The 20,234-nt window shown below is 36.9% G+C and overlaps 1 protein-coding gene across 4 annotated transcripts in view; it reads left to right on the top strand.

Annotated features, from left to right (window-relative positions):
- LOC107795778 (uncharacterized) overlaps positions 1 to 16,387 on the top strand; it is a 28,385-nt gene extending 11,998 nt beyond the window's left edge. Inside the window, exons 5-8 of one of the 4 annotated variants that reach the window (XR_012711071.1) lie at positions 4,739 to 4,841; positions 5,044 to 5,149; positions 5,569 to 5,685; positions 15,912 to 16,387. Coding sequence is in view for 1 of the 4 variants with exons in the window: in XM_016618465.2 (XP_016473951.1) it covers positions 4,739 to 4,841; positions 5,044 to 5,149; positions 15,912 to 15,925 (223 nt within the window). In the remaining 3 variants the exon portion in view is untranslated. Of the gene's footprint in view, positions 1 to 4,738; positions 4,842 to 5,043; positions 5,422 to 5,558; positions 5,686 to 15,911 lie in introns of all 4 variants that reach the window. The other 3 variants (XR_001650239.2, XR_012711070.1, XM_016618465.2) reach the window with 3 other exon arrangements.
- Positions 16,388 to 20,234: the final 3,847 nt, after the last annotated feature.

Here is a 20,234-nt window from a genome sequence, read left to right as displayed (position 1 = left end):
TTTTACTCGGACCTACAAAGTATAAAATTTCTTGCTATAGTGATATCAGTTGCTCGTTTCAAGGCCGTGGTTTTTTCCCCTTATAAAAAAGGATTTTCCACGTAACAATCTTGGTGTTGTTTTCACTCTTTTATTCTTGTTAATTATCGTATCTCAGTGCTACGTTATTATTCTGCTTTTATTATTGTGAATATTATTTCTGTAGGGGGTTTATTCCCAAACACTAGTATCAGAGCACAAGTTCTGCTCGTTCACAGAAATACTATTTACTATTGGTAGTACTATACTCGGTGAAAAACAAAGATGTCCGGAATAAAGTACGAGGTAACAAAATTCAACGGAGATAGCGGTTTCTCAACATGGCAAAGAACGATGACGAATCTGCTCATCCAACAAGGATTACACAAGGTACTAGATGTTGATGCCAAAAAGCCTGATACCATGAAAGTTGAGGATTGAGCTGACTTGTATGAAAGGGCTGCGAGTGCAATCAGGTTGCACTTATTAGATGATGTGGTAAATAACATCATTGATGAAAGCACCGCATGTGGCATTTGGACAATGTTGGAAAGCTTATACATGTCCAAAACGCAGACAAATAAACTGTACCTGAAGAAGCATCTATATGCCCTACACATGGGTGAAGGTACAAATTTTTTGTCACATTTAAATGTATTTAACGGACTAATCACATAGCTCGCCAATCTCGGAGTGAAAATCGAGGAAGAAGATAAAGCCATCTTGTTATTGAACTCGTTGCCATCTTCGTATGATAATTTGGCAACAACCATCCTGCACGGTAAGACTACTATTGAGTTGAAAGGTGTCACATCGGCTCTTCTACTCAATGAGAAGGTGAGAAAGTAGCATGAAAATCAAGGACATGCTCTCATCACAGAAGGCGGAGGCAGGAGTAGGAGTTTGAGCACTATGGTAGATCCGGAACTTGTGGGAAGTATAAGAACCCATCCAAATCAAGAGCAAGAAATTGCTACAATTGTGATCAACTGGGTCACTTCAAAAGAGATTGCCCAAATCCAAGGAAGGGCAAATGTGAAAGCAGTGGCCAGAAGAATGACGACAACACAACCGCCATGGTGCAAAACAATGATAATGTTGCCCTCTTTATAAATGAGGAAGAGGAATACATGCACTTATCAGGCCTAGAGTCGGAATGGGTGGTTGATACAATAGCGTCTTACCATGCCACACTGGTAAAAGATCTTTTTTGCAGATATGTAGCAGGTGATTTCAGCACTATAAAAATGGGTAACACAAGTTACTCAAAGATTGCGGGGATTGGTGACATTTATATCAAGACAAATGTCGGATGTACATTGGTTCTAAAGGACGTGCGACATGTACCTGATTTGCGGATGAACTTGATCTCGGGAATTACTTTAGACCGAGATGGATACGAGAACTATTTTGCAAATCAAAAGTGGAGACTAACTAAGGGATCATTGGTGATTGCAAAGGGAGTTGCTTGTGGCACATTGTACTGGACAAATGCAGAAATATGCCAAGGTGAATTGAACGCGGACAAGATGAGATTTCTACAAATTTGTGGCACAAAATGATGGGTAATATGGGCGAGAAGGGATTGCATATTCTTGCCAGGAAATCACTCATTTCTTATGCCAAAAGTACAACGTTAAAACCTTGTGACTACTGTTTATTTGGTAAGCAGCATAGAGTCTCATTTCAGACATCGTATGAAAGAAAATTGAATATACTTGATTTGGTATATTCTAATGTTTGTGGTTCAATGGAAATTGAAATCGATGGGCGGTAACAAATAATTTGTTACTTTTATTGATGATGCTTCACGAAAATTATGGGTTTATATTTTGAAAACCAAAGATCAGGTGTTTCAAGTTTTCTATAAGTTTCATGCTCCGGTGGAAAGGGAGACGGGTCGAAAGCTAAAGCATCTCCGAAGTGACAATGAAGGCAGTACACTTCAAGGGAATTTGAAGAGTACTATTCAAGTCATGGGATCAGACATGGAAAGAGAGTTCCTGGAACCCCATAGTACAATGGCGTAGCCGAGAGGATGAACTGCCCTATTGTTCAGAAGGTGAGAAGCAGAATGGCTAAACTGCCTAAGTCATTCTGGGGTGAAGCAGTTCATACAACCGATTACCTAATCAATAGGAGTCCATCAGTTCCATTGGAGTTTGACATTCCAGAGAGAGTTTGGACCAACAAGGAGGTGTCCTACTAGCATCTGAAGGTGTTCGGTTGCAGAGCTTTTGCACATGTACCAAAGGAGCAAAGAACAAAGCTGGATGATAAATTTGTTCCCTCCATATTCATCGGATATGAAGTTGAAGAGTTCAGGTACAGATTGTGGGATCCTGTAAAGAAGAAGATCATCAGAAGCAGAGATGTAGTCTTCCAAGAAAGTGAAGTTGGAACGGCTGATGATATGTTAGAGAAGGCCAAGAATGATGTAATTAAACCTTGTTACTATTCCTTCTACTTTTAACAATCCCACAAGTGTAGAAAGTAGGACCGACGAGGTTGCTGAGCGGGGGGCAACCTGATGAGGTTATTGAGCAGGAGGAGCAACTTGATGATGGTGTCGAGCAAGTGGATCACCCCACTCAGTGAGAAGAACAACCTCAACCTCTGAGGAGATCAGAAAGGCCAAAGGTAGAGTCATGCAGGTACCCTTCCACAAAGTATGTCCTCATTAATGGTGAGGGGGAGCCAGCAAGTTTTGAGGAGGTGCTGTCCCATACAGAAAAGAACCAGTGGATGAAAGCCATGCAAGAAGAGATGGAATCTCTATAGTAAAATGGCACTTACAAGCTCGTTGAACTTCCAAAGGGTAAAAGACCACTCAAATGTAAGTGGGTCTTTAAACTCAAGAAAGATGGAAATGGAAAGTTGGTCAGATACAAAACTCGATTGGTGGTTAAGGCTTCGAATAGAAGAAAGGTATTGATTTTGACGAAATTTTCTCACATGTTGTCAAAATGACTTCTATTCGAACAATTTTGAGCTTAACAACTAAATTAGATCTTGAAATGGAGCAGTTGGATGTGAAAACTGCATTTCTTCATGGAGATTTGGAAGAGGGAATTTATATGGAGCAGCCAGAAGGATTTGAAGTAGCTGGAAAGAAACACATGGTGTGCAAATTGAATAAGAGTCTTTATGGATTGAAGCAGACACCAAGGCAGTGGTACAAGAAGTCTGACTCATTCATGAAAAGTCAAACTTACACAAAGACATATTCTGGTCCTTGTGTATACTTCAAAAAATTTTCTGACAACAACTTTATTATTTTGTTGTTGTACGTGGATGGCATGTTAATTGTAGGAAAAGACAAGGGGCTGATTGCAAAGTTGAAGGGAGATTTGTCCAAGTCATTTGATATGAAGGACTTGGCCCAGCACAACAAATTCTGGGTATGAAGATAGTTCGAGAGCGAACAAGCAGAAAGTTGTGGTTGTCTCAGGAGAAGTACATTGAACATGTACTGGAACGCTTTAACATGAAGAATGCTAAGCTAGTCAACACGCCTCTTGCTAGTCATCTGAAGTTAAACAAGAAGATGTGCCCTGCAACAATGGAGGAAAAGGAAAGCATGACCAAAGTTCCTTATTCCTCTGCCATCGGAAGTTTGATGTATTCAATGGTATGCACTAGACCTGATATTGCTTACGCAGTTGGTGTTAGCAGGTTTCTTGAAAATCCTGGAAAAGAACACTAGGAAGCAGTCAAGTGGATACTCAGGTACCTGAGAGGACGGGAGATTGTTTATCAGTCTCGGTGTGGATACACATAGAGTCTTCACACTATTGAAGAAATTTAAAACGAGATTCTCTTCACTAGGTACGTCTTAGATCCGTTCTTTGACATGTAAATTAGTTTTAAACACGAAAAGTTCTGCCTAGGATTGTTATTATCTTCCGCTGCATGTTAAGAACATCTATATGCAATCCTACAGTGGTACAGTTTTGTTTGTTGTAGTTGGATCACTTAGGCTGAAAGGTGCTGGTTCTTCTAATAAAATCCAACTCAGGAGGAGAGTAATTGTATTAATGAAAAATAAGTTTGTGCCAAAAATATGATAAACACGGGTTACACGAGCGATTTGTTTGTTGAAGTCGGATCGGTTAGGGTGAGAAGTGTTGGTTCTTCTAGTAAAATCCAACTCAGGAGGAGAGTAATTATATTAATGTTCCACGGTCATAACTCAGTTGTTGCTTGACAAATCGAACAATGCAAAAAAATAATAATAATAAAGAATCTTATATTGGTAAAACAAGATATATTTTATTTCGCAATTTTACTGTTTAATTCTATTCTCAACTGAGTTCAGAGTTCCTTTTTTTCTTTTCCGACTCAACTAATGGATTGCTTAGGCTGAACCTTGGTGTTTATAAAATTTGGGATTAAATTGAGGTGTCTCCGCCCTTTAAGGGGTCATTTGATTCAAAACCAGATAGATAATCCTATCTTTTATATGGGATAGATAATTCCATGATTTTGGTATATATATTTTATTCTGGTTTTAGCTAATATTTGCAACCAACACTTGACAAATTTAATCCAAATTTTATACTGGGATAACCCCATTAATCCTTGTAACGAAATGGCCCCTAAATATATTGTTTAATTTATCCCCATTAAGCTACAAAAGAACTATTACTTGTTAAGCAAAGGAAAAAACCTCATGTTTATCATGTGATTTTGACCATGTGTATGTGTTTCCATGTTGTAGGGGTGTGCTTCGTTGGGGGAAAAATATTGTTTCAGGTAAAACTCGGACGAAAAAGCGTGCTGGTGTAGCTGTTTACAACCGAGCGTCTTCACTTGAAACACTTGTCAGTTTTTCAACCCTATTATTAAGAATAGCGAATTAACTGCTTTATCTATGTTTTCATCTGCCAATATGTGCTGTTCATTAATGGTTGTCAATCAAATCTTTTCCTTTTTTGGTAGTTTAGAAGCTAATGAAATTCTTTATGGAGTGCATATGATTTTTTTCACTTACAAATTAATTTTTTCTAGTATTCTCTCTTGTAGGTTGGTTATCTTTACCTTACAAATGTGCAAAGGCTTGACGTAATCATGCTGAAGTTGGGCTTCTGTATAGGTGACTCTAACCTGCCAATTGTGGAGAGAATAGAGGGTAAGCTGTTTCTTTGACTCTAAATTAGTCCTGGAAATTGAGACTCACTTTTCAATCACCCCCTCATACGACTCATATTTAAGCGGGTTGGTTGAATGATATTTGAAAATGGGTTGAGCCCATATTTAATCGGTGACAAATCGGGTTTGATGGGTTTATTGTAATAATATGGGTTCCCCATCCTGGGTTGGTGAGTTTGGTTGGGTTTTGCTCAGTCCTCGCATTTTCTTAGGGACAGTCGCCTTACTCCATCAGACCAGTGGAATGGAAAGGTCTGCTTCATTCTCTTCTCTACCTTGGTTAGTAATATGGGTATAGGGACATGACATATTTTTGCTGTTGATGACGACTGTCTTATATTCATGCGGATGTGATAGCTAACAACATGAAGAGTATTATTTACAAACAGAAAATGACAGGGAATACTTGAAGTTTGGAAGAACATTTTCATTCTACTGACGAGTCACTTCTTGCTACACTAATGGCATAACCCGCTAGTATGAAGTTTAAGACTACTTGAGACCATGGGAATGAAGGTGAATGACTCTTTTTTGGTTAAGTTCATTCTGAATTCTCCTCCTCCTCCTGTACATTTCTAAATTAACTATAATGCTATTAAGGACATGTAAAATGTTAATGAATTGTCCAGTATATTTACTCAAGACGATCTAAGGGTTGGTAAATACCTAAAATGAAGGTCAACAAGTTTAAGAAGAAGAAATCAATTTCACAGGCTAAGATGAAAAATAAGGCATAAAAGTTTCATTTTTGTGATAAAGAATACTATTAGAAAGATTGCATGAAACTTAACGCTTGGTTTGAAGAGAAAGGTATGTATAATGCTTTTATGTTTCACAAAACAAATTTAGTTAAAGTTCCTAATAATACTTGACAGCTTGATTCTGGTGCAATTATTCACGTGTCCAATGTCCACTACGGTGCAAGGATTCATTATGATCCCAAGCAATACCCCAAATGGGAAATTCTTGTTTATGTAAAATTATATGAAGCTTCCAACGGAAGGAATATGGATTTACCATTTGATCTTAGACATTGGACATCACATTGATTTATTATGCTCTCTCTGTGTTCCTTCAATTTCTAGGATATTGGTTTTCTTTTTAAAGATTTGGTATTTTGGAGTTTAGTTTAATTTTGGACATAAATGTTTTCGCATATATAAGAATGAATGTTGTTCTTTTATGTCTCTGATGTTTCTATTGATGGTTTATATAAATTGAAACTTCATAATGTATTTTTCAAACCTCATCATAATATTGGAATTAAAGTAGTTTACTAGACGGAAATTCTGCATACGTGTGGCATAGACTTTTGGGTCATATATCCGAATAAAGGTTGGAATGATCAATTATGGAAGAGATTCTTTTAAATTTAGGTTGTAACGATCTTGATATATGTTTTGATTGCATCAAGAGAAAGCAAACCAAAAATAATGAAGCAGGTGCAGCAAGAAGTAGCTAGCTTCTTCAAACTATACACATTGATATGTGCTTTGATGTTTCTATCTTTTGGTGGAAAAAATATTTTATCACCTTTTTTTGTTTATTTTCTACGTATGGATATTCCTATTTGTTGGGAAAAAAATCTCAAGCAAACGAGGAATTACTCATCGTGCTCCTAACCATGTCCATAAGTGTCCGGTTAAAGGCATCCCTGGCACAATATAGTGTGCACATATGACATGTCCTTCAAGAGACTTTGCAAGCAGACCTAGACATTGCTCTGATACATTATGAGTTTCGTAATATTCAGCATCTCTGTCTAACCTAATGAGTTTCTAGTTGCTTTTTATCCTCATTTACTTACACCTTGTGAGCGTCCGTTATTCGAGATTTTTCTTCAACAAATAAGCATATATCCATAACGTGAAAAATCATCAATAAAGGTGATAGAAAAATTCCCCACCAAAAGATAAAACATTAAAGTGTCGGCATATATCGATGGGTATAGTTTCAAGAAGTTGGCAACTGTTTGTAGTCCCTCTCTCATGATGTTTGGTTTGATCTTCATTAATACAATCCAAACATATATTAAGATCGCTAGAACTTATATTTGGAAGAATTTCATTCTTTACTAATCATTTTAACATTCCTTTGGGTATATGACCTAAACGTCTGGTCCTTTGGTCCCATAAGTAAACGGACTCGGACACATGATTTGATGGTCCTGGAGGGTCCGTGGAAAAATATGGGACTTGGGCATATGCCCGGAATCAAATTCCGAGGTCCCGAGCCTCAGAACTTTCATCCCCCAATCCAACATTACAATGAACAGGAAGAAGAGATTCAGAAAACACATTTTAATATAAATTATCAATAAGAATACCAAAGCTATAAAGAATAAGGTACACCAACAATAACAAACCCAGTAAAATCCCACACGTGGGGTATGGGGAGGGTAATGTGTACGCATACCTTACCCCTACCTTATGAAGGAAGAGATGTTGTTTCCGATAGACCCTCGACTCAAGAACAATGAAAAGGACATAATAAACAAGCAATAATAATGGCACGAAAATAAGATAACAAAAACAAATAGCACAACATGTAATAGCAAATATCTAGGAATACGAAGCTATAAGAAGTGCAGAAACTACCGGCAATAATGCCACATCGTCTAACAACAAGGAAGTTGGAATAGGAGAATACAAGACTAGTACTAATACTACTAGTACGACTAGAAGAGACTCTCGATTGCCTGTCAACCCGCAATTCTAATTCTCGACTTCGACACCTTCTTATCGAGGGTCACGTCCTCGATAAGCTGAAGCAGTGTCATGTCCTGCCTAATCACCTCCCCAGTACTTCGTAGGCCTCCCTCTACCTTTCCTTTGACCTGCCATGATCAACTTCTTACATCTCCTCATCGGGGCATCAGTGTCTTTCATTTTCACATGCCCGAACCATCTCAACCTCGATTCCCGCAACTTGTCTTCCACAGGAGTCACACCCACCTTGTCCTTAATAACTTCATTCCTAATCCACTCTTTCGTGGTATGCCCACATATCCATCGCAACATCCTCATCTCTGCTACTTTCATCTTCTGGACATGAGATTTCTTGACTGACCAACACTCGGCTCCATACAACATAGGTTGTAGTCGGCCTAACTAGTAACTACCACTTTGTAGAACTTGACCTTAAGTCCTGGTGGCACATTTCTACCACACAAAACACCATACACAAGCCTCCATTTCATCTACCCCGCTCCAATACGATGCGTAACATCCTCGTCAATCTTCCCGTTCCACTGAATAACAGGACCAAGATATTTGAAACTATCTCTCTTGGGAATGACTTCTGTATCAAGCTTCACCTCCGCTTCTGTTTCCTGCGTCCCCACACTGAACTTGCACTCCAAGTATTCGGTTTTTGTCCTAGTCAACTTGAAACCTTTAGACTCCAGGGTCTGCCTCCACAGCTCTAGCCGATCGTGTAACCTCGCAACGCGTCTCATCGATTAGCACTATGTCATCTGTAAATAACATACACCACGACATCTCCCCTGAATGTGGCACGTCAGCACGTTCATCACCAGAGCAAATAAAAATGGGCTAAGAGCCGAACCCTGATGTAATCCCATCATCACAGGAAAATAATGCGAGTCTCCTCCCACAGTCCTCACCCAAGTTTTCGCTCTATCGTAAATATCCTTAATCACTCTAATGTACGCTACCAGAACACCACTAACCTCCAGACATCTCTATAGAACCTCCCTTGGGACTTTATCGTAAGCTTTTTCAAATCCATGGCCAACTTAAAACTAAACCAGGAAGCATCAAGTCGTTGTGAGAGAAACCAAAGTTATAAAAACTGAGCGAATATAAAGAGTTTGTAATAGATCAACATAATATCTAGTATCTAAGATTAAGTAGTAAGTTCCTTGTGTTTTCAATTGGAACCTTTATGCGATTTCCTCAAAAAAAAGAAATCATCATTTGGGTTTGTGATTTGGATCATAATGAATCCTTACAACATAGTAGACATGAGTAGTTGTACTAAAGTCAAGCCACCAAGTACTATTAGAAACTTCAGCTAAGTTCGATTCAGATACATAAAAGCAATAAATGTACCTTTTTTATGGTTCATGCAATCTTTCTGTTTTTTTTATGAAGTACTCCCTCCGTTTCATATTATATGAGGTAGTTTGACTTGGCACGGAGTTTAAGAAAAAAGAAGAAGACTTTTAAAATTTGTGGTCTTAAAAACTAAGGGGTAAAAAGTTTGTGGGGCCATGACATTTTTGAGGCTATAAAAGTTTCTCATTAAGGGTAAATGAGTAAAATGAAAGAGTTTAAAGTTGAATTATTTCCAAATTTAGAAATGTGTCATTTGTTTTGGAACAGACTAAAAAGGAAAGTACCTCATTTAATATGAAACGGAGGGAGTAAGATGTTATATTATCAAAAGTATCAAGAAGATGCATAGTTACAAAAGTTGAGGTGCATAATTAAAAGAAAACTAGTCCCTTTACAGAATGTCAATCTAAGACAAGGGAGCTAACAAAGTCCAAAAGATGATCGGAACTAATTACAGTAGCTATCCTAGTCCAACAAAAAAGATTGAGGAGGCATCTAGCTTTGAGAGAGTGATTTGGAGTTGAGATCCCATCAAAGCATCTACTATTCCTCTCATTCCACAAACACCAAAAAATAACTGCTGGGTTCATCAACCAGATCTTCTTAATGGTCTTATCAACTCTCCATAGACTCTAGCTCAGGTGTGCTTGTTTTATGGTTTGCGGCATAACCCATTTGAGGCCAAAAATACAGTAAAACATGTTCCAAAGTTCAGCGGCCACCAGGTAATGCAAAAACAGATGGCTAACTGTTTTCATATTTTCCCTGCACATATAACATCTATTGACTAGCTAAAAGCCTCTCCTGTTGAGATTGTCTTGTGTCAAGCAAGCTTCATGGAGAGCAATCCAGCTTTCCGGTCAAAGTAAATTACTTTAATAGGCAGCTTAATTTTCCATATTAATTTCCATGGCTATGCATCGATAATTTGGTTTTGAGAACATAACTGCATGTAACATTCTTTCATTGAGAAAGTGCCCTTACTCCCCCAACAAATGATGTCGTATACTTGCATTCATGTTGAACCTTTCCACTCTGGCAAGTAACTCTATGAAGTTGTCCACTTCCCAATCTTGCACTACTTTTCTGAGATGAACATTCTAATTATTGCCACTTTCTGTTTTGAGCTATGAAGGAGTCTTTATCCAATGCAATCTGGAACAGATTAGGGTATTCATCCATAAGTGTAATATTGTTGAGCCATTTGTCTTTCTAGAATCTAATATGTGCTCCATTGCCTTTGAAGTAGGATTCTTGGAAAAATTCATTCCCCAATTTCCTGATGTACTTCCAAGGGCCCACTGCATAAGGTGCATTAGAGATTTTGGTGCTCCAGTTGTCTCTTTTCCCATGCTTTGCAATAATCACCTCCTTCCAGAGACTTGATTCCCCTGTGTCATATCTCCAAAGCCATTTCATTAGTAAACACTTGTTGTGGACCTCTAGATCTCTGATACCCAATCCTCCCCGGTGCTTTGGTTGTGTGACTTTATCCCACTTAATAAGATGAAACCTGTGAGTGTTGCTATTCCCTTCCCATAGAAAGTCCCTCCTGATTTTATCTAATTGCTTTAACACCTTTTTAGGGATAGGAAACAGTGACATGTAATAAGTTGGAATGTTGTCAAGTACACTATTGATAAGAGTTAGTCTTCCTCCCATGGAAAGGTATTGCAATTGCCATGTTGCTAACCCTTTTTCAAACTTTCAATAATCCCATTCCATATCTCCCAACTTTTGAATTTGGCACCCAATGGAAGGCCCAAGTATGTGGTGGGCAAGGACCCAATACTGCAACCCATGCTACCTGCTAGTTCCTCAATGTTAGATACATGGTTGACAGGATAAATGATACTTTTCAGCACATTGACATGTAGCCCAGAAAGTGCTTCAAATAGGAGGAAAGCCAGGTTTAGGTACATAAGTCGTGACTTTTCAGCCTCACAAAACATTAGAGTATCATCAGCATACAACAGCTGAAAAACAGAGACAGAATCCATTATAGTTCTCTAACATTTTCAAGCATTTTGCTTAAACCTTCCATGGCAAGTATAAACAGAAATGGGGAGAGTGGGTCTCCCTGCCTAATCCGTTTCTAAGGTGAGAAGAAGCCAACAAGTTCTCTGGTGACCAACACTGAATATTTGACTGTTGTGATGCTGAATCTAATCCACCTCATCCATTTGTCTCCAAATCCCATTTTCCTTAGAATATAAATTAGATATGACCAATTCAGCTTGTTAAAAGCTTTTTCAATATCAAGTTTGCATATAATGCCAGACTCCCAGATTTAAGCCTCCAATCTAGAGCCTCATTGGCTATAAGTGAAGCATCAGTCATCTGTTGTGCTTAATGAAAGCATTTTGATGACTGGAGACTAATTTGCCAATAACTTCTGCAATCTTTCTGCTAGTAGCTTGACCACAACCTTATAGACACTGCCAATCAGACTTATTGGTTCTGTAGTCTCTAAGTTCAATAGCCCCTTTCTTTTTGGGAATCAAGGCAATAAAAGAGGCACTACATGATCTCACCATATAGCATTGCTGATGAGAGTGATTGAGTGCCCCCATCACTTTTGGCTTGATAAACTCCCATATTTTTTGAAAGAAAGCCATAGTGAAACCATCTGGACCTGGAGCCTTATATGAGGAACAAGAATTAATGGTTTGCACTTCTTCGTCGTTGTGAGAAGAGTTGAGAATTCGCCAAACAGTTAGGGCCAAATCCTGAAGAAAGCTAAAAAAGAATTAATGAGGAACAAGAATTAATGGTTTCATGCACTTCTTCTTCATTGTGAGAAGAGTTGAGAATCCGCCGAACAGTTAGGGCCAAATCCCGAAGAAAGCTAAACAAGAAATTGATTCATCTTCTGTAATATCTATCAATCCCGCAATTCCAATCAACTGATTCATTGAGTAACTCTCGAGTAAACTATTAAACTAATAAGTGGAATATTTTCATCAGGGATTGGAACGACCTATGTTGTAACAGAGGAGAGAAGGTGAACGCTAACATGGCTGGCTACATACAAGTATAGCCAAATCAAGATGAGATGGGACGGCCGTTCAGAGGCCGCAGGACTACCATAGGAAAGCTCGCCCCCGCTAGCTAACATAGAAAGAGATTCCCGAATCAAAGGCTTTCTCTAACATCTCCCTATCCTCTTCTGCAAGTCTAGCTACTTCATCAAAATTGGCAGTAGTTCTCCACACTTCATTTTCTGTATACAGATTATGGTAGTAGTTCATGATCTCTTTAATCTGTGCTTTGTCTTCTGTTATTTCATCATTCACTTGAGCTTGTCAATATTGTTGAATCTTTTGTGTGAATTGGCTATGGAATGGAAATACTTGGTGTTCCTGTCCCCCTATTTCAACCATTGACATCTTGACTTTTGTCTCCATGATGATTTTTCAGCTTTGGCCAGTTCCTCCAGCTCCACTTGCAAACTCAAAATCTTCTACTTTTCTGCCTGCATTGGAATTATGCCTTCTGTAGCCTGTTCTAATGCTGCAAGTTCCTGTAGAGCTCTGCTTATTCTTACTTCCAAGTTCCAGCTTGCCATTAACTTCCTTATTCCAGTTGGAGATGTCTTTTTTCAAGTTTCTCAACTTCTGAATGGGAATAAAATCAGCGCTGCCACCTATAGTGTAATTCTGCCACCATCCTTTGACCATATCAATGAACCCTTCTTGTTGCAACCACATTTTCTCAAACTTGAAGTAGGAGTGAGTTGCAACCCATTCTCCACATTCCAACAATAATGGTTTATGATCAGAAATAGGTCTAGGCAACGCCAGCTGCTTAATTGCTTTAAAGCTTTCATCCCACCTATAGAAATAAGGAATCTGTCAATCCTAGATGTGTGTAGTGTTTTCCTCCCTTGACCATGTATGCTTTGCTCCATGAAGAGGCAAATCAATCAGCAGATCCATAATCGTTTCATGCAATCTTTCTGTTAATGCTCTTCTATACAGAAAATAACACTTGTCTGCCTTACATTCGTCCTTAGCATCCTATAAAACTTTAAATACTTTAGCAGGTACTTTCTCTTCTTAAATTTAATAGCCTTCACTTTAGATCTTTTACCAACTCTTTGACCCATAAGCCTAATTGAATGATTTTCTTACTTAAATGTTGACTCCTCTTGAGTAAGCATACTGAACTAGTCATCGGCAGATGCTTTGGCACTTTAGCGGATACACCATTAACTACCCTTGATTCCTCATGTTTCCGACCCGATACCAATGAGAGCAAGAGGGAGAGTGGGGGACACTGAGGACAATTGCTGAGGTACCAAAATTTTGTTCTCCACTTATGAAAAAGGAAGATGAGATTAAGAAAGAAGAAAATGAGGTTATTGAGAGAAGATTCCAAGCTGGAGAAGGAGAGTGAAGGCGTCGCCTGCCGGAGGAAGGCAAATTTTTCCATCTCTAGCTTGGCCTAAATGCTTAATTAGAGGTCTGCCAGGAAAGGAGACCAATTAGAGCAAGAGGGACATTGGAGGACAATGGGTGATTTACCGAAATTTGGTACTCAACCGATGAAAAAGGAAGATAAGTGTTAGAAGGAGAAGAAAATGGGGTAATTGAAAGAAGATCCCATGCTAGACGAGGAGAGGGAAGAAGTAGCCTACTCAAGAGAGGGTAAATGTTGGTTTCTACTGTGAGGTTGGTTCCTGCTGTACTTTGCGGCTATTTGAAATATGTACATAAGTTTGTATGACATGTGAGGATGAACTATTAAAAGGCAAAAAAGGCTCACGAGTCTGATGAGCCGGGTAGCTTTTAGGTCACTTAGCTTGTTCTACTATCGAGCTGGCTCAAAGTCAAGCTGCTACAAGCTTGCGGGAGAGAAAACCAAGCAGACCCCAGTTTTGCTTGAATCTAGTTTGTGGTTTACTTACGCCCTTGATGATATTACATACCAGGGTCATGATTCTTAATTCTGAGATATTCCAGAGTTGCTGAAAGTGGCAGATTCTACACCTAAAACAAGGAGGCTTTGAGTGATCTAAGCAATTTATGGCATGTTTGACCAAGCTTCTTTTGGCCAAAAGCGTTTTTCACCCCCTAAAATTATGGTGTTTAGCCAAGCTTTTAGAAGGAAAAAAACTGTCTTAAAGTAGAAGCAGAAGCAGTTTTTGAGAAGCAAAAAAAAAAAAATAGCTTCTCACCAAAAGCACTTTTAAAAAAAATACACTTAGAAACACTTTTTAAAAGCTTGGCCAAACACTTGCTGCTCAAAAGTATTTTTCAAATTAATTAGCCAAGCACAAACTGTTTTTCACTAAAAGTACTTTTTTGAAAAGCACTTTTGAGAAAAATACTTTTCAAAATAAGTTGATTTTAGAAGTTTGGCCAAATAGACTATTAGTCCAATGGCTTGAATATTTTCAAATTGTTGAAAAATGCAAGAAGTGAGTCACGATTTTGTCCATGTCATCTTTTTCCCCTTCACATGAAGAAGAAATTTGTCAAATATTCTCCTTTGACTTTTACATTTTGTTCGTCACAGAACACAAAGCTGTCTACCTAAGTTGTGCATACGCGAACTTTTAAGCTTTGTTCCGATGGAAGATGGTCCCCACCACCACTTTCTTTTTATGACATTGAGGATGTGACAAGTTATGGGGCATGAGATGACTCATATATTTAACTTACATGTGGCCCAATTTTAAGGGGCATATGATATGTCTCTTTTCGTGAAGGAAGTTCATCACAAAATTGAAAGACTAATTTATGTGTCTACTTATCCAAAAGAACTACTCCATCCGTCCCAATTTATGTGACACTCTTTCATTTTTAGTCAGTCACAAAAAGAGTAACACATTTCTATATTTAGTAACAATTCAGCTTTAGATTTTTTTTTTTACCCTTGATGAGATGATTTCAAACCATACAAATTTCTATGGTTTGAAACAACCTCTCTACCTTCACAAGGTAAGGGTAAGGTCTGCTATTTTCCCAGACCTCACTTGTGGGATTACGCTGGAGTTCTTTTAGACTGCTAGCTTTAAAAGTCTTTATTTATTTCTTAAACTTTATGCCCAGTCAAACACCTTTACATAAATTGAGATAAAGAGAGTGTATTTATCTGCTCATGTGGAGCACTAGATTCTGCCAACGACTCATATTTTCAACTTATATGTGGTTCAATTTCAAGGGGCATATGATATGTCTTTTTCCTTGAAGTAAGTTCATAACAGAATTGAAAGACTAGTTTATCCAAAAGACTATTTATCTGTTCATGTGGAGCACTACATTCTGCCTTTTCATGTGCTTTGCTGGTTGCTCTGTTATCCTCTCTTTCTATCTCCTGATTGTTGCAACAACTAAACTTTTGGAATTGGATAGATGGTGGAACTTTCTCTTGCCATTGGTGAGTGCAGGCTGTTGTCTTACCATTTTCTATACCATAAAGAAAAGACATAAGAGTACATCAAAGCTTATATAGGAAATATTGGAACACATTATTAATCTGTTGTATGGGCAGGAGAACTGGTTCTCCGCCATTTCTCTTTTCGGTAACATCTGTGCTCCGTGCCCGGAACTCTGTTCAGTATTGCTTTTCCCCTACCTTTAATATGTGAGTGTGGGGCGTAATCTTGTTTATTCTTAATTTAATACTTTCAAGTTTGGCAATTATTGCATGTAATAGGTACAACAAGGTGATGTTGGTGGAAGAAATGAAGTAGTGCAATCCAATATAAAAAGGACAGACATGTGCATGCTGAAACAAATGAGATCTCAAAAACAACATTGTTCAGAAGGCTGTTATTACCTCTTCACTGCTTTCTCATTGAAATATCTCAAGAGCTTGGATGTGTGTGAGCTTATCGTATTTCAAATCTTAGATAGAAAGAAAGAGGCCGTGTTGTTCTGAATGGAGAAATATTCATACTACAGCAGAGCTATGATTTCCTCCTTAATACTTCTGGAAAATATATACATAGCTGAATGGATCGAGGAATGTGTTTGATTTGCTCATTCGCTGTTCTTAACATGAGGGTAAATTGTTCATGAACACGTTTGTAAGTAGCTATGTTTTGGTACAGGTCATTTTCATGTATACGTGTTAAAGTATTCAATTGAATTTTTGGAGGAGTTCGAGGTTTAATAGTTCTTTTAACTCTCTGCATTTCTCCATGCCCCCTTTTTTATTAATCGTTTATCACTCCTTGAGCTTCCCTTTCTTGATAAGCAGTAAAAGTGGAAGGAGATATGAACACCTTTATTGTCATTTCTGGAAGATTTATAAATTGTATTTTCCATTTGTTGTTTTTTGGGGTTATGTTCCTGACAGACAGGGAGAACTGCAGGAGAAATGAGAGGGTGATGCAATACAGTTGTGGCTGCTCAGGTTCTTTGCTTGACAACAAAGGGAGTACTTGGTTTGCATACCAAAAACCTACTTATATAGGTTTTGTAAAGTTTTTGCCTAAAAATTGCCTTCAGCAGTTTGACATTAGCAAAATCAATGGCTTCCTGATGCCTCCTTTTGATCTCTATTCTCCATTCGCTAATCATGAAATGAAGTTGCAATGCATGTAATGGAACTTTTGATGCCAGCAAATTGAATTCAATTTACTGTCTACGCTTTCTTGATCACAATCACGGGATATTGAGCACTATTTCTGTGCAAGTTGATGCACTGGATCTTTGCTGCATTTTTTTCTCGTACATTATTCAAATCTTCATATTGCACAAGTGTAACTGAATTTTAAAGCTGAACATTCTAAGGTTGGAACTCAGTCCACAATTTGAATTGGGGTAATGATGAATTCCATTGAACATTGATCTTTTTATAGGTTCTGTATTAGTTAAGTTCAAAAGTTAAAAAAGTTAGAGATAGGATAGTGGATAATCAACTATTCTGGAGACAAGAAAAGAACGAGAGTGTAAACAAAAGGAAATGAGTACATAAGTAGAATAGTGTAAACAAACGGCAATAACCAACAAGTTGGCACAAAAGACTTAGTGGGCGTTTGGACATAAGAATTGTGAAATTCTGGAAAAAAAAAAGTGATATTCTTTTTCAAGTGAAAATGGTATTTGAAAATTAAAGTTGTGTTTGGACATGAATACAATTTGGAGCTGTTTTTGAATTTTTGAAGAGTGATGAAGTAAAAATTTTGAAAAATAGCTTTTTGGAGTTTTTCAAATTTTCAAAAAATTCCGAAATTCATCTTCGGATGATTTGAAATTTTCATAGCCAAACACTGATTTTGAAAAAAGTGAATTTTTTGAAGAAAAAAAAAGTAAAAATATTTTTATTGCCAAACGGGTCCTTAGCGTTATCCATTTTCTTGTTAGTGGGTCGTTAGAAGGAAATTTTAGGAATAAATGCGACAAACGCCAAAATCTGGAAATCTGGGTACAACATGCTCTAAATTTTACATTTTAGAGCATCTTTTCACAACTTATCTTATTCAAAAGGTACTCTAGATTTTATATTTTATTCTTGATAACATGCATGCTCTTATAGTTATAATAATATTATGATGTATTTAAGATCATATATTTTTAAAATTTTGTGCCGAGGCACATAAAATGAAATGGAGAAAGTAGTAGATGATGTTTTCTTTTCTTTTTAAGAGAAAGGAAAAATTGGATTGCATGAAAGGGAGATGGCAAACTTGAGGATGGGGATGGACGTTGAAATATTTGTCAAAAAGCATCCCTTTGTACGCAATTTAGAGATGTTTGTCCAATTTAATATCCACATAGAAGTTAGAAGAATAAGGCAAAAAGAACCCCACATTTCCCATCAACAGAATTTATGATATGACCAGTATTCGACTTCTGCAAATATGGATTAAATGGACCCATTTGATTATGGAACCTGGATTTGGATAACATTTCTAAAACCTTTCCTTGTGTATGTGGCAAGCCAATCCTTAATACTAGGATAACACTTGCGAGGACTACATTTTCTTTGGTTTGGAATTCAGATATTTAGGACCTGTTTGTCCATAGAAGTTTTATTTTTCGGATTTTTTTTTTCAAAACGTGTTTGTCCATGAAATTTTGTAAGTTTTAAAAGATTCGAAAATGAGTTTTCAAACCAAAAAGTGATTTTGACCACTTTTTTATAATTTTCGAATTTTTTCCCCCCACTCACAAAACTGCAATATTTTTTTAATGAAATGCATGTCCAAACATAATTTTAAATATATTTTTAAGGAAAAAAAGACACTGTATAGCCGAAAAATGTATAAAATTTGTATATTTTTTGTCTATATATATACATTCTGTATGTTATATACAAAAAAATATATAAGTTTTATATACTTTTTCGGCTACCAAATGTAAATAGTTTCTGGCGCGGGTTAAAAATGATAATACCCTATTTTTTAACTTAACTCCAATTACTATTTTTTTTTCTTCAAAAAATTACTATTTTCATGTCCAAACGACCTACTTATTTTCCTTTTCTGCCCTCAAATTTTTCTTTAAGCACAAAGGGGAGCGTATAACTTTAATATCAATACGCGAATATATATTATCTTACATAATATTCGATTGAAATGGGTTTAAATAGAGCAACATGCATCGTGAGAATTCGTATAGCTAACTGCAACTTATTTGGTGAAAAAAAGGACATAATTGTTGTATTATATGTGTGTATATAATTTTACTGGAGAGGAAAGAAAAAAGATAGGAACTAAATTGGTTTCGTCCATATTCAAAATACTGAATCAAATTTATTTTGCAGTCTAAATGGATGAGAAGTCCAACAAGGCAAAATCCGATGGCTTTTCAGTTATGACTAGGATGATAAGCTTTATCCATTCCATAATTTCCAATATTAAGTTAGAATAATTGATGATTCTTCAAGTGGATCATCGAAGAAAGCAGTCAAGGTTTGTCAATAATTAAATTTAATACGATGACATAAGTCTTACATGGCTGCTATCAATAGTAAAATTGGAAACTCATTTTTGTTATGTTTTAAATATGCATTCTAAGGTTTGTCAATAATTAAATTCGTTTTGTTTCGATTCAAGCAAGTTTTAAGGTGTCGCTGAGTTTCTCAACAAAGATTTAGTTCCAAGTTTAATAATTTCCGGTAAAAATACAATCTTAGTTTATATGTGACAAGCAGTGGCGGAACCGAGATTTGGAACTTATGAGTTCAGTATTCTAATTATTTTAAGTTACTGAGTTCTTAATTAATAATTTTTTAAAATAAATACAAGGTCTGGACAAAAGTTATTGCGTTCAGCCGAACCCGTATCCGAAGGTCTAGCTCCGCCCCTAATGACAACGATTAAGTTTGTATTTTATTTTTGGACATTAATTAAACTTTTTAGTTTTAAGATTCAGTTATCCGAGCTTGGGATCGACAATGTTGTGTGGAGTTGAGGCTTTACATGGCCGATACGAACCTGCTTCAGATTGAAGTCGATTGATTTATTGTGGGATATTAAACTGTTTCCAGTAGGACAATAAACAAAAAGATCCAATGGTTGGGAAATAAAAGTGGAAGCAATGGTCCAAAAATGCAGATTGGTTGGCTTTCTTGAGTCTCAACAGACGTATAGGTAAAAATAGAGCGGACTGGCTAGTTTTCAGACTGTTAATTGAAAAATAGTTTGTATTTGTTAAATTATTGAAAAATAGTTATTGTTTTGTTGAAATACGGAAAACTCCAGCATAATATACTGGATTATAGAGTTCCTGTATATAAACTTCCAGCACACTATGAAATTCCAGCATATTATGTTGGAAGCTCATACATAAAAAGTTCGAACTCCAGCATATTATGCTGGAATATTTCTGAATTTTTAAGAATGTTTTTTGTTCAGATTTTATCTTTACATGAAAAATGACTACATTTCGATTATTTTTGAAACTATGACTATTTTCAATTATCAGTTATAAATATAACTATTTTTTCCCCCGATAATATCTCATAAGTCTGATTGAAGCCCATTGTTCCACACCTCAACCTTTCACCCTTTTTGGTTTTTGCTAATTT

The sequence above is a fragment of the Nicotiana tabacum genome, chromosome 6 (assembly GCF_000715075.1).
Source record: "Nicotiana tabacum cultivar K326 chromosome 6, ASM71507v2, whole genome shotgun sequence".
Classification (NCBI taxonomy): domain Eukaryota; kingdom Viridiplantae; phylum Streptophyta; class Magnoliopsida; order Solanales; family Solanaceae; genus Nicotiana; species Nicotiana tabacum.
The sequence above is the reverse complement of the archived record's forward strand: the minus strand, read 5'-3'. Positions and strand labels throughout refer to the sequence as shown.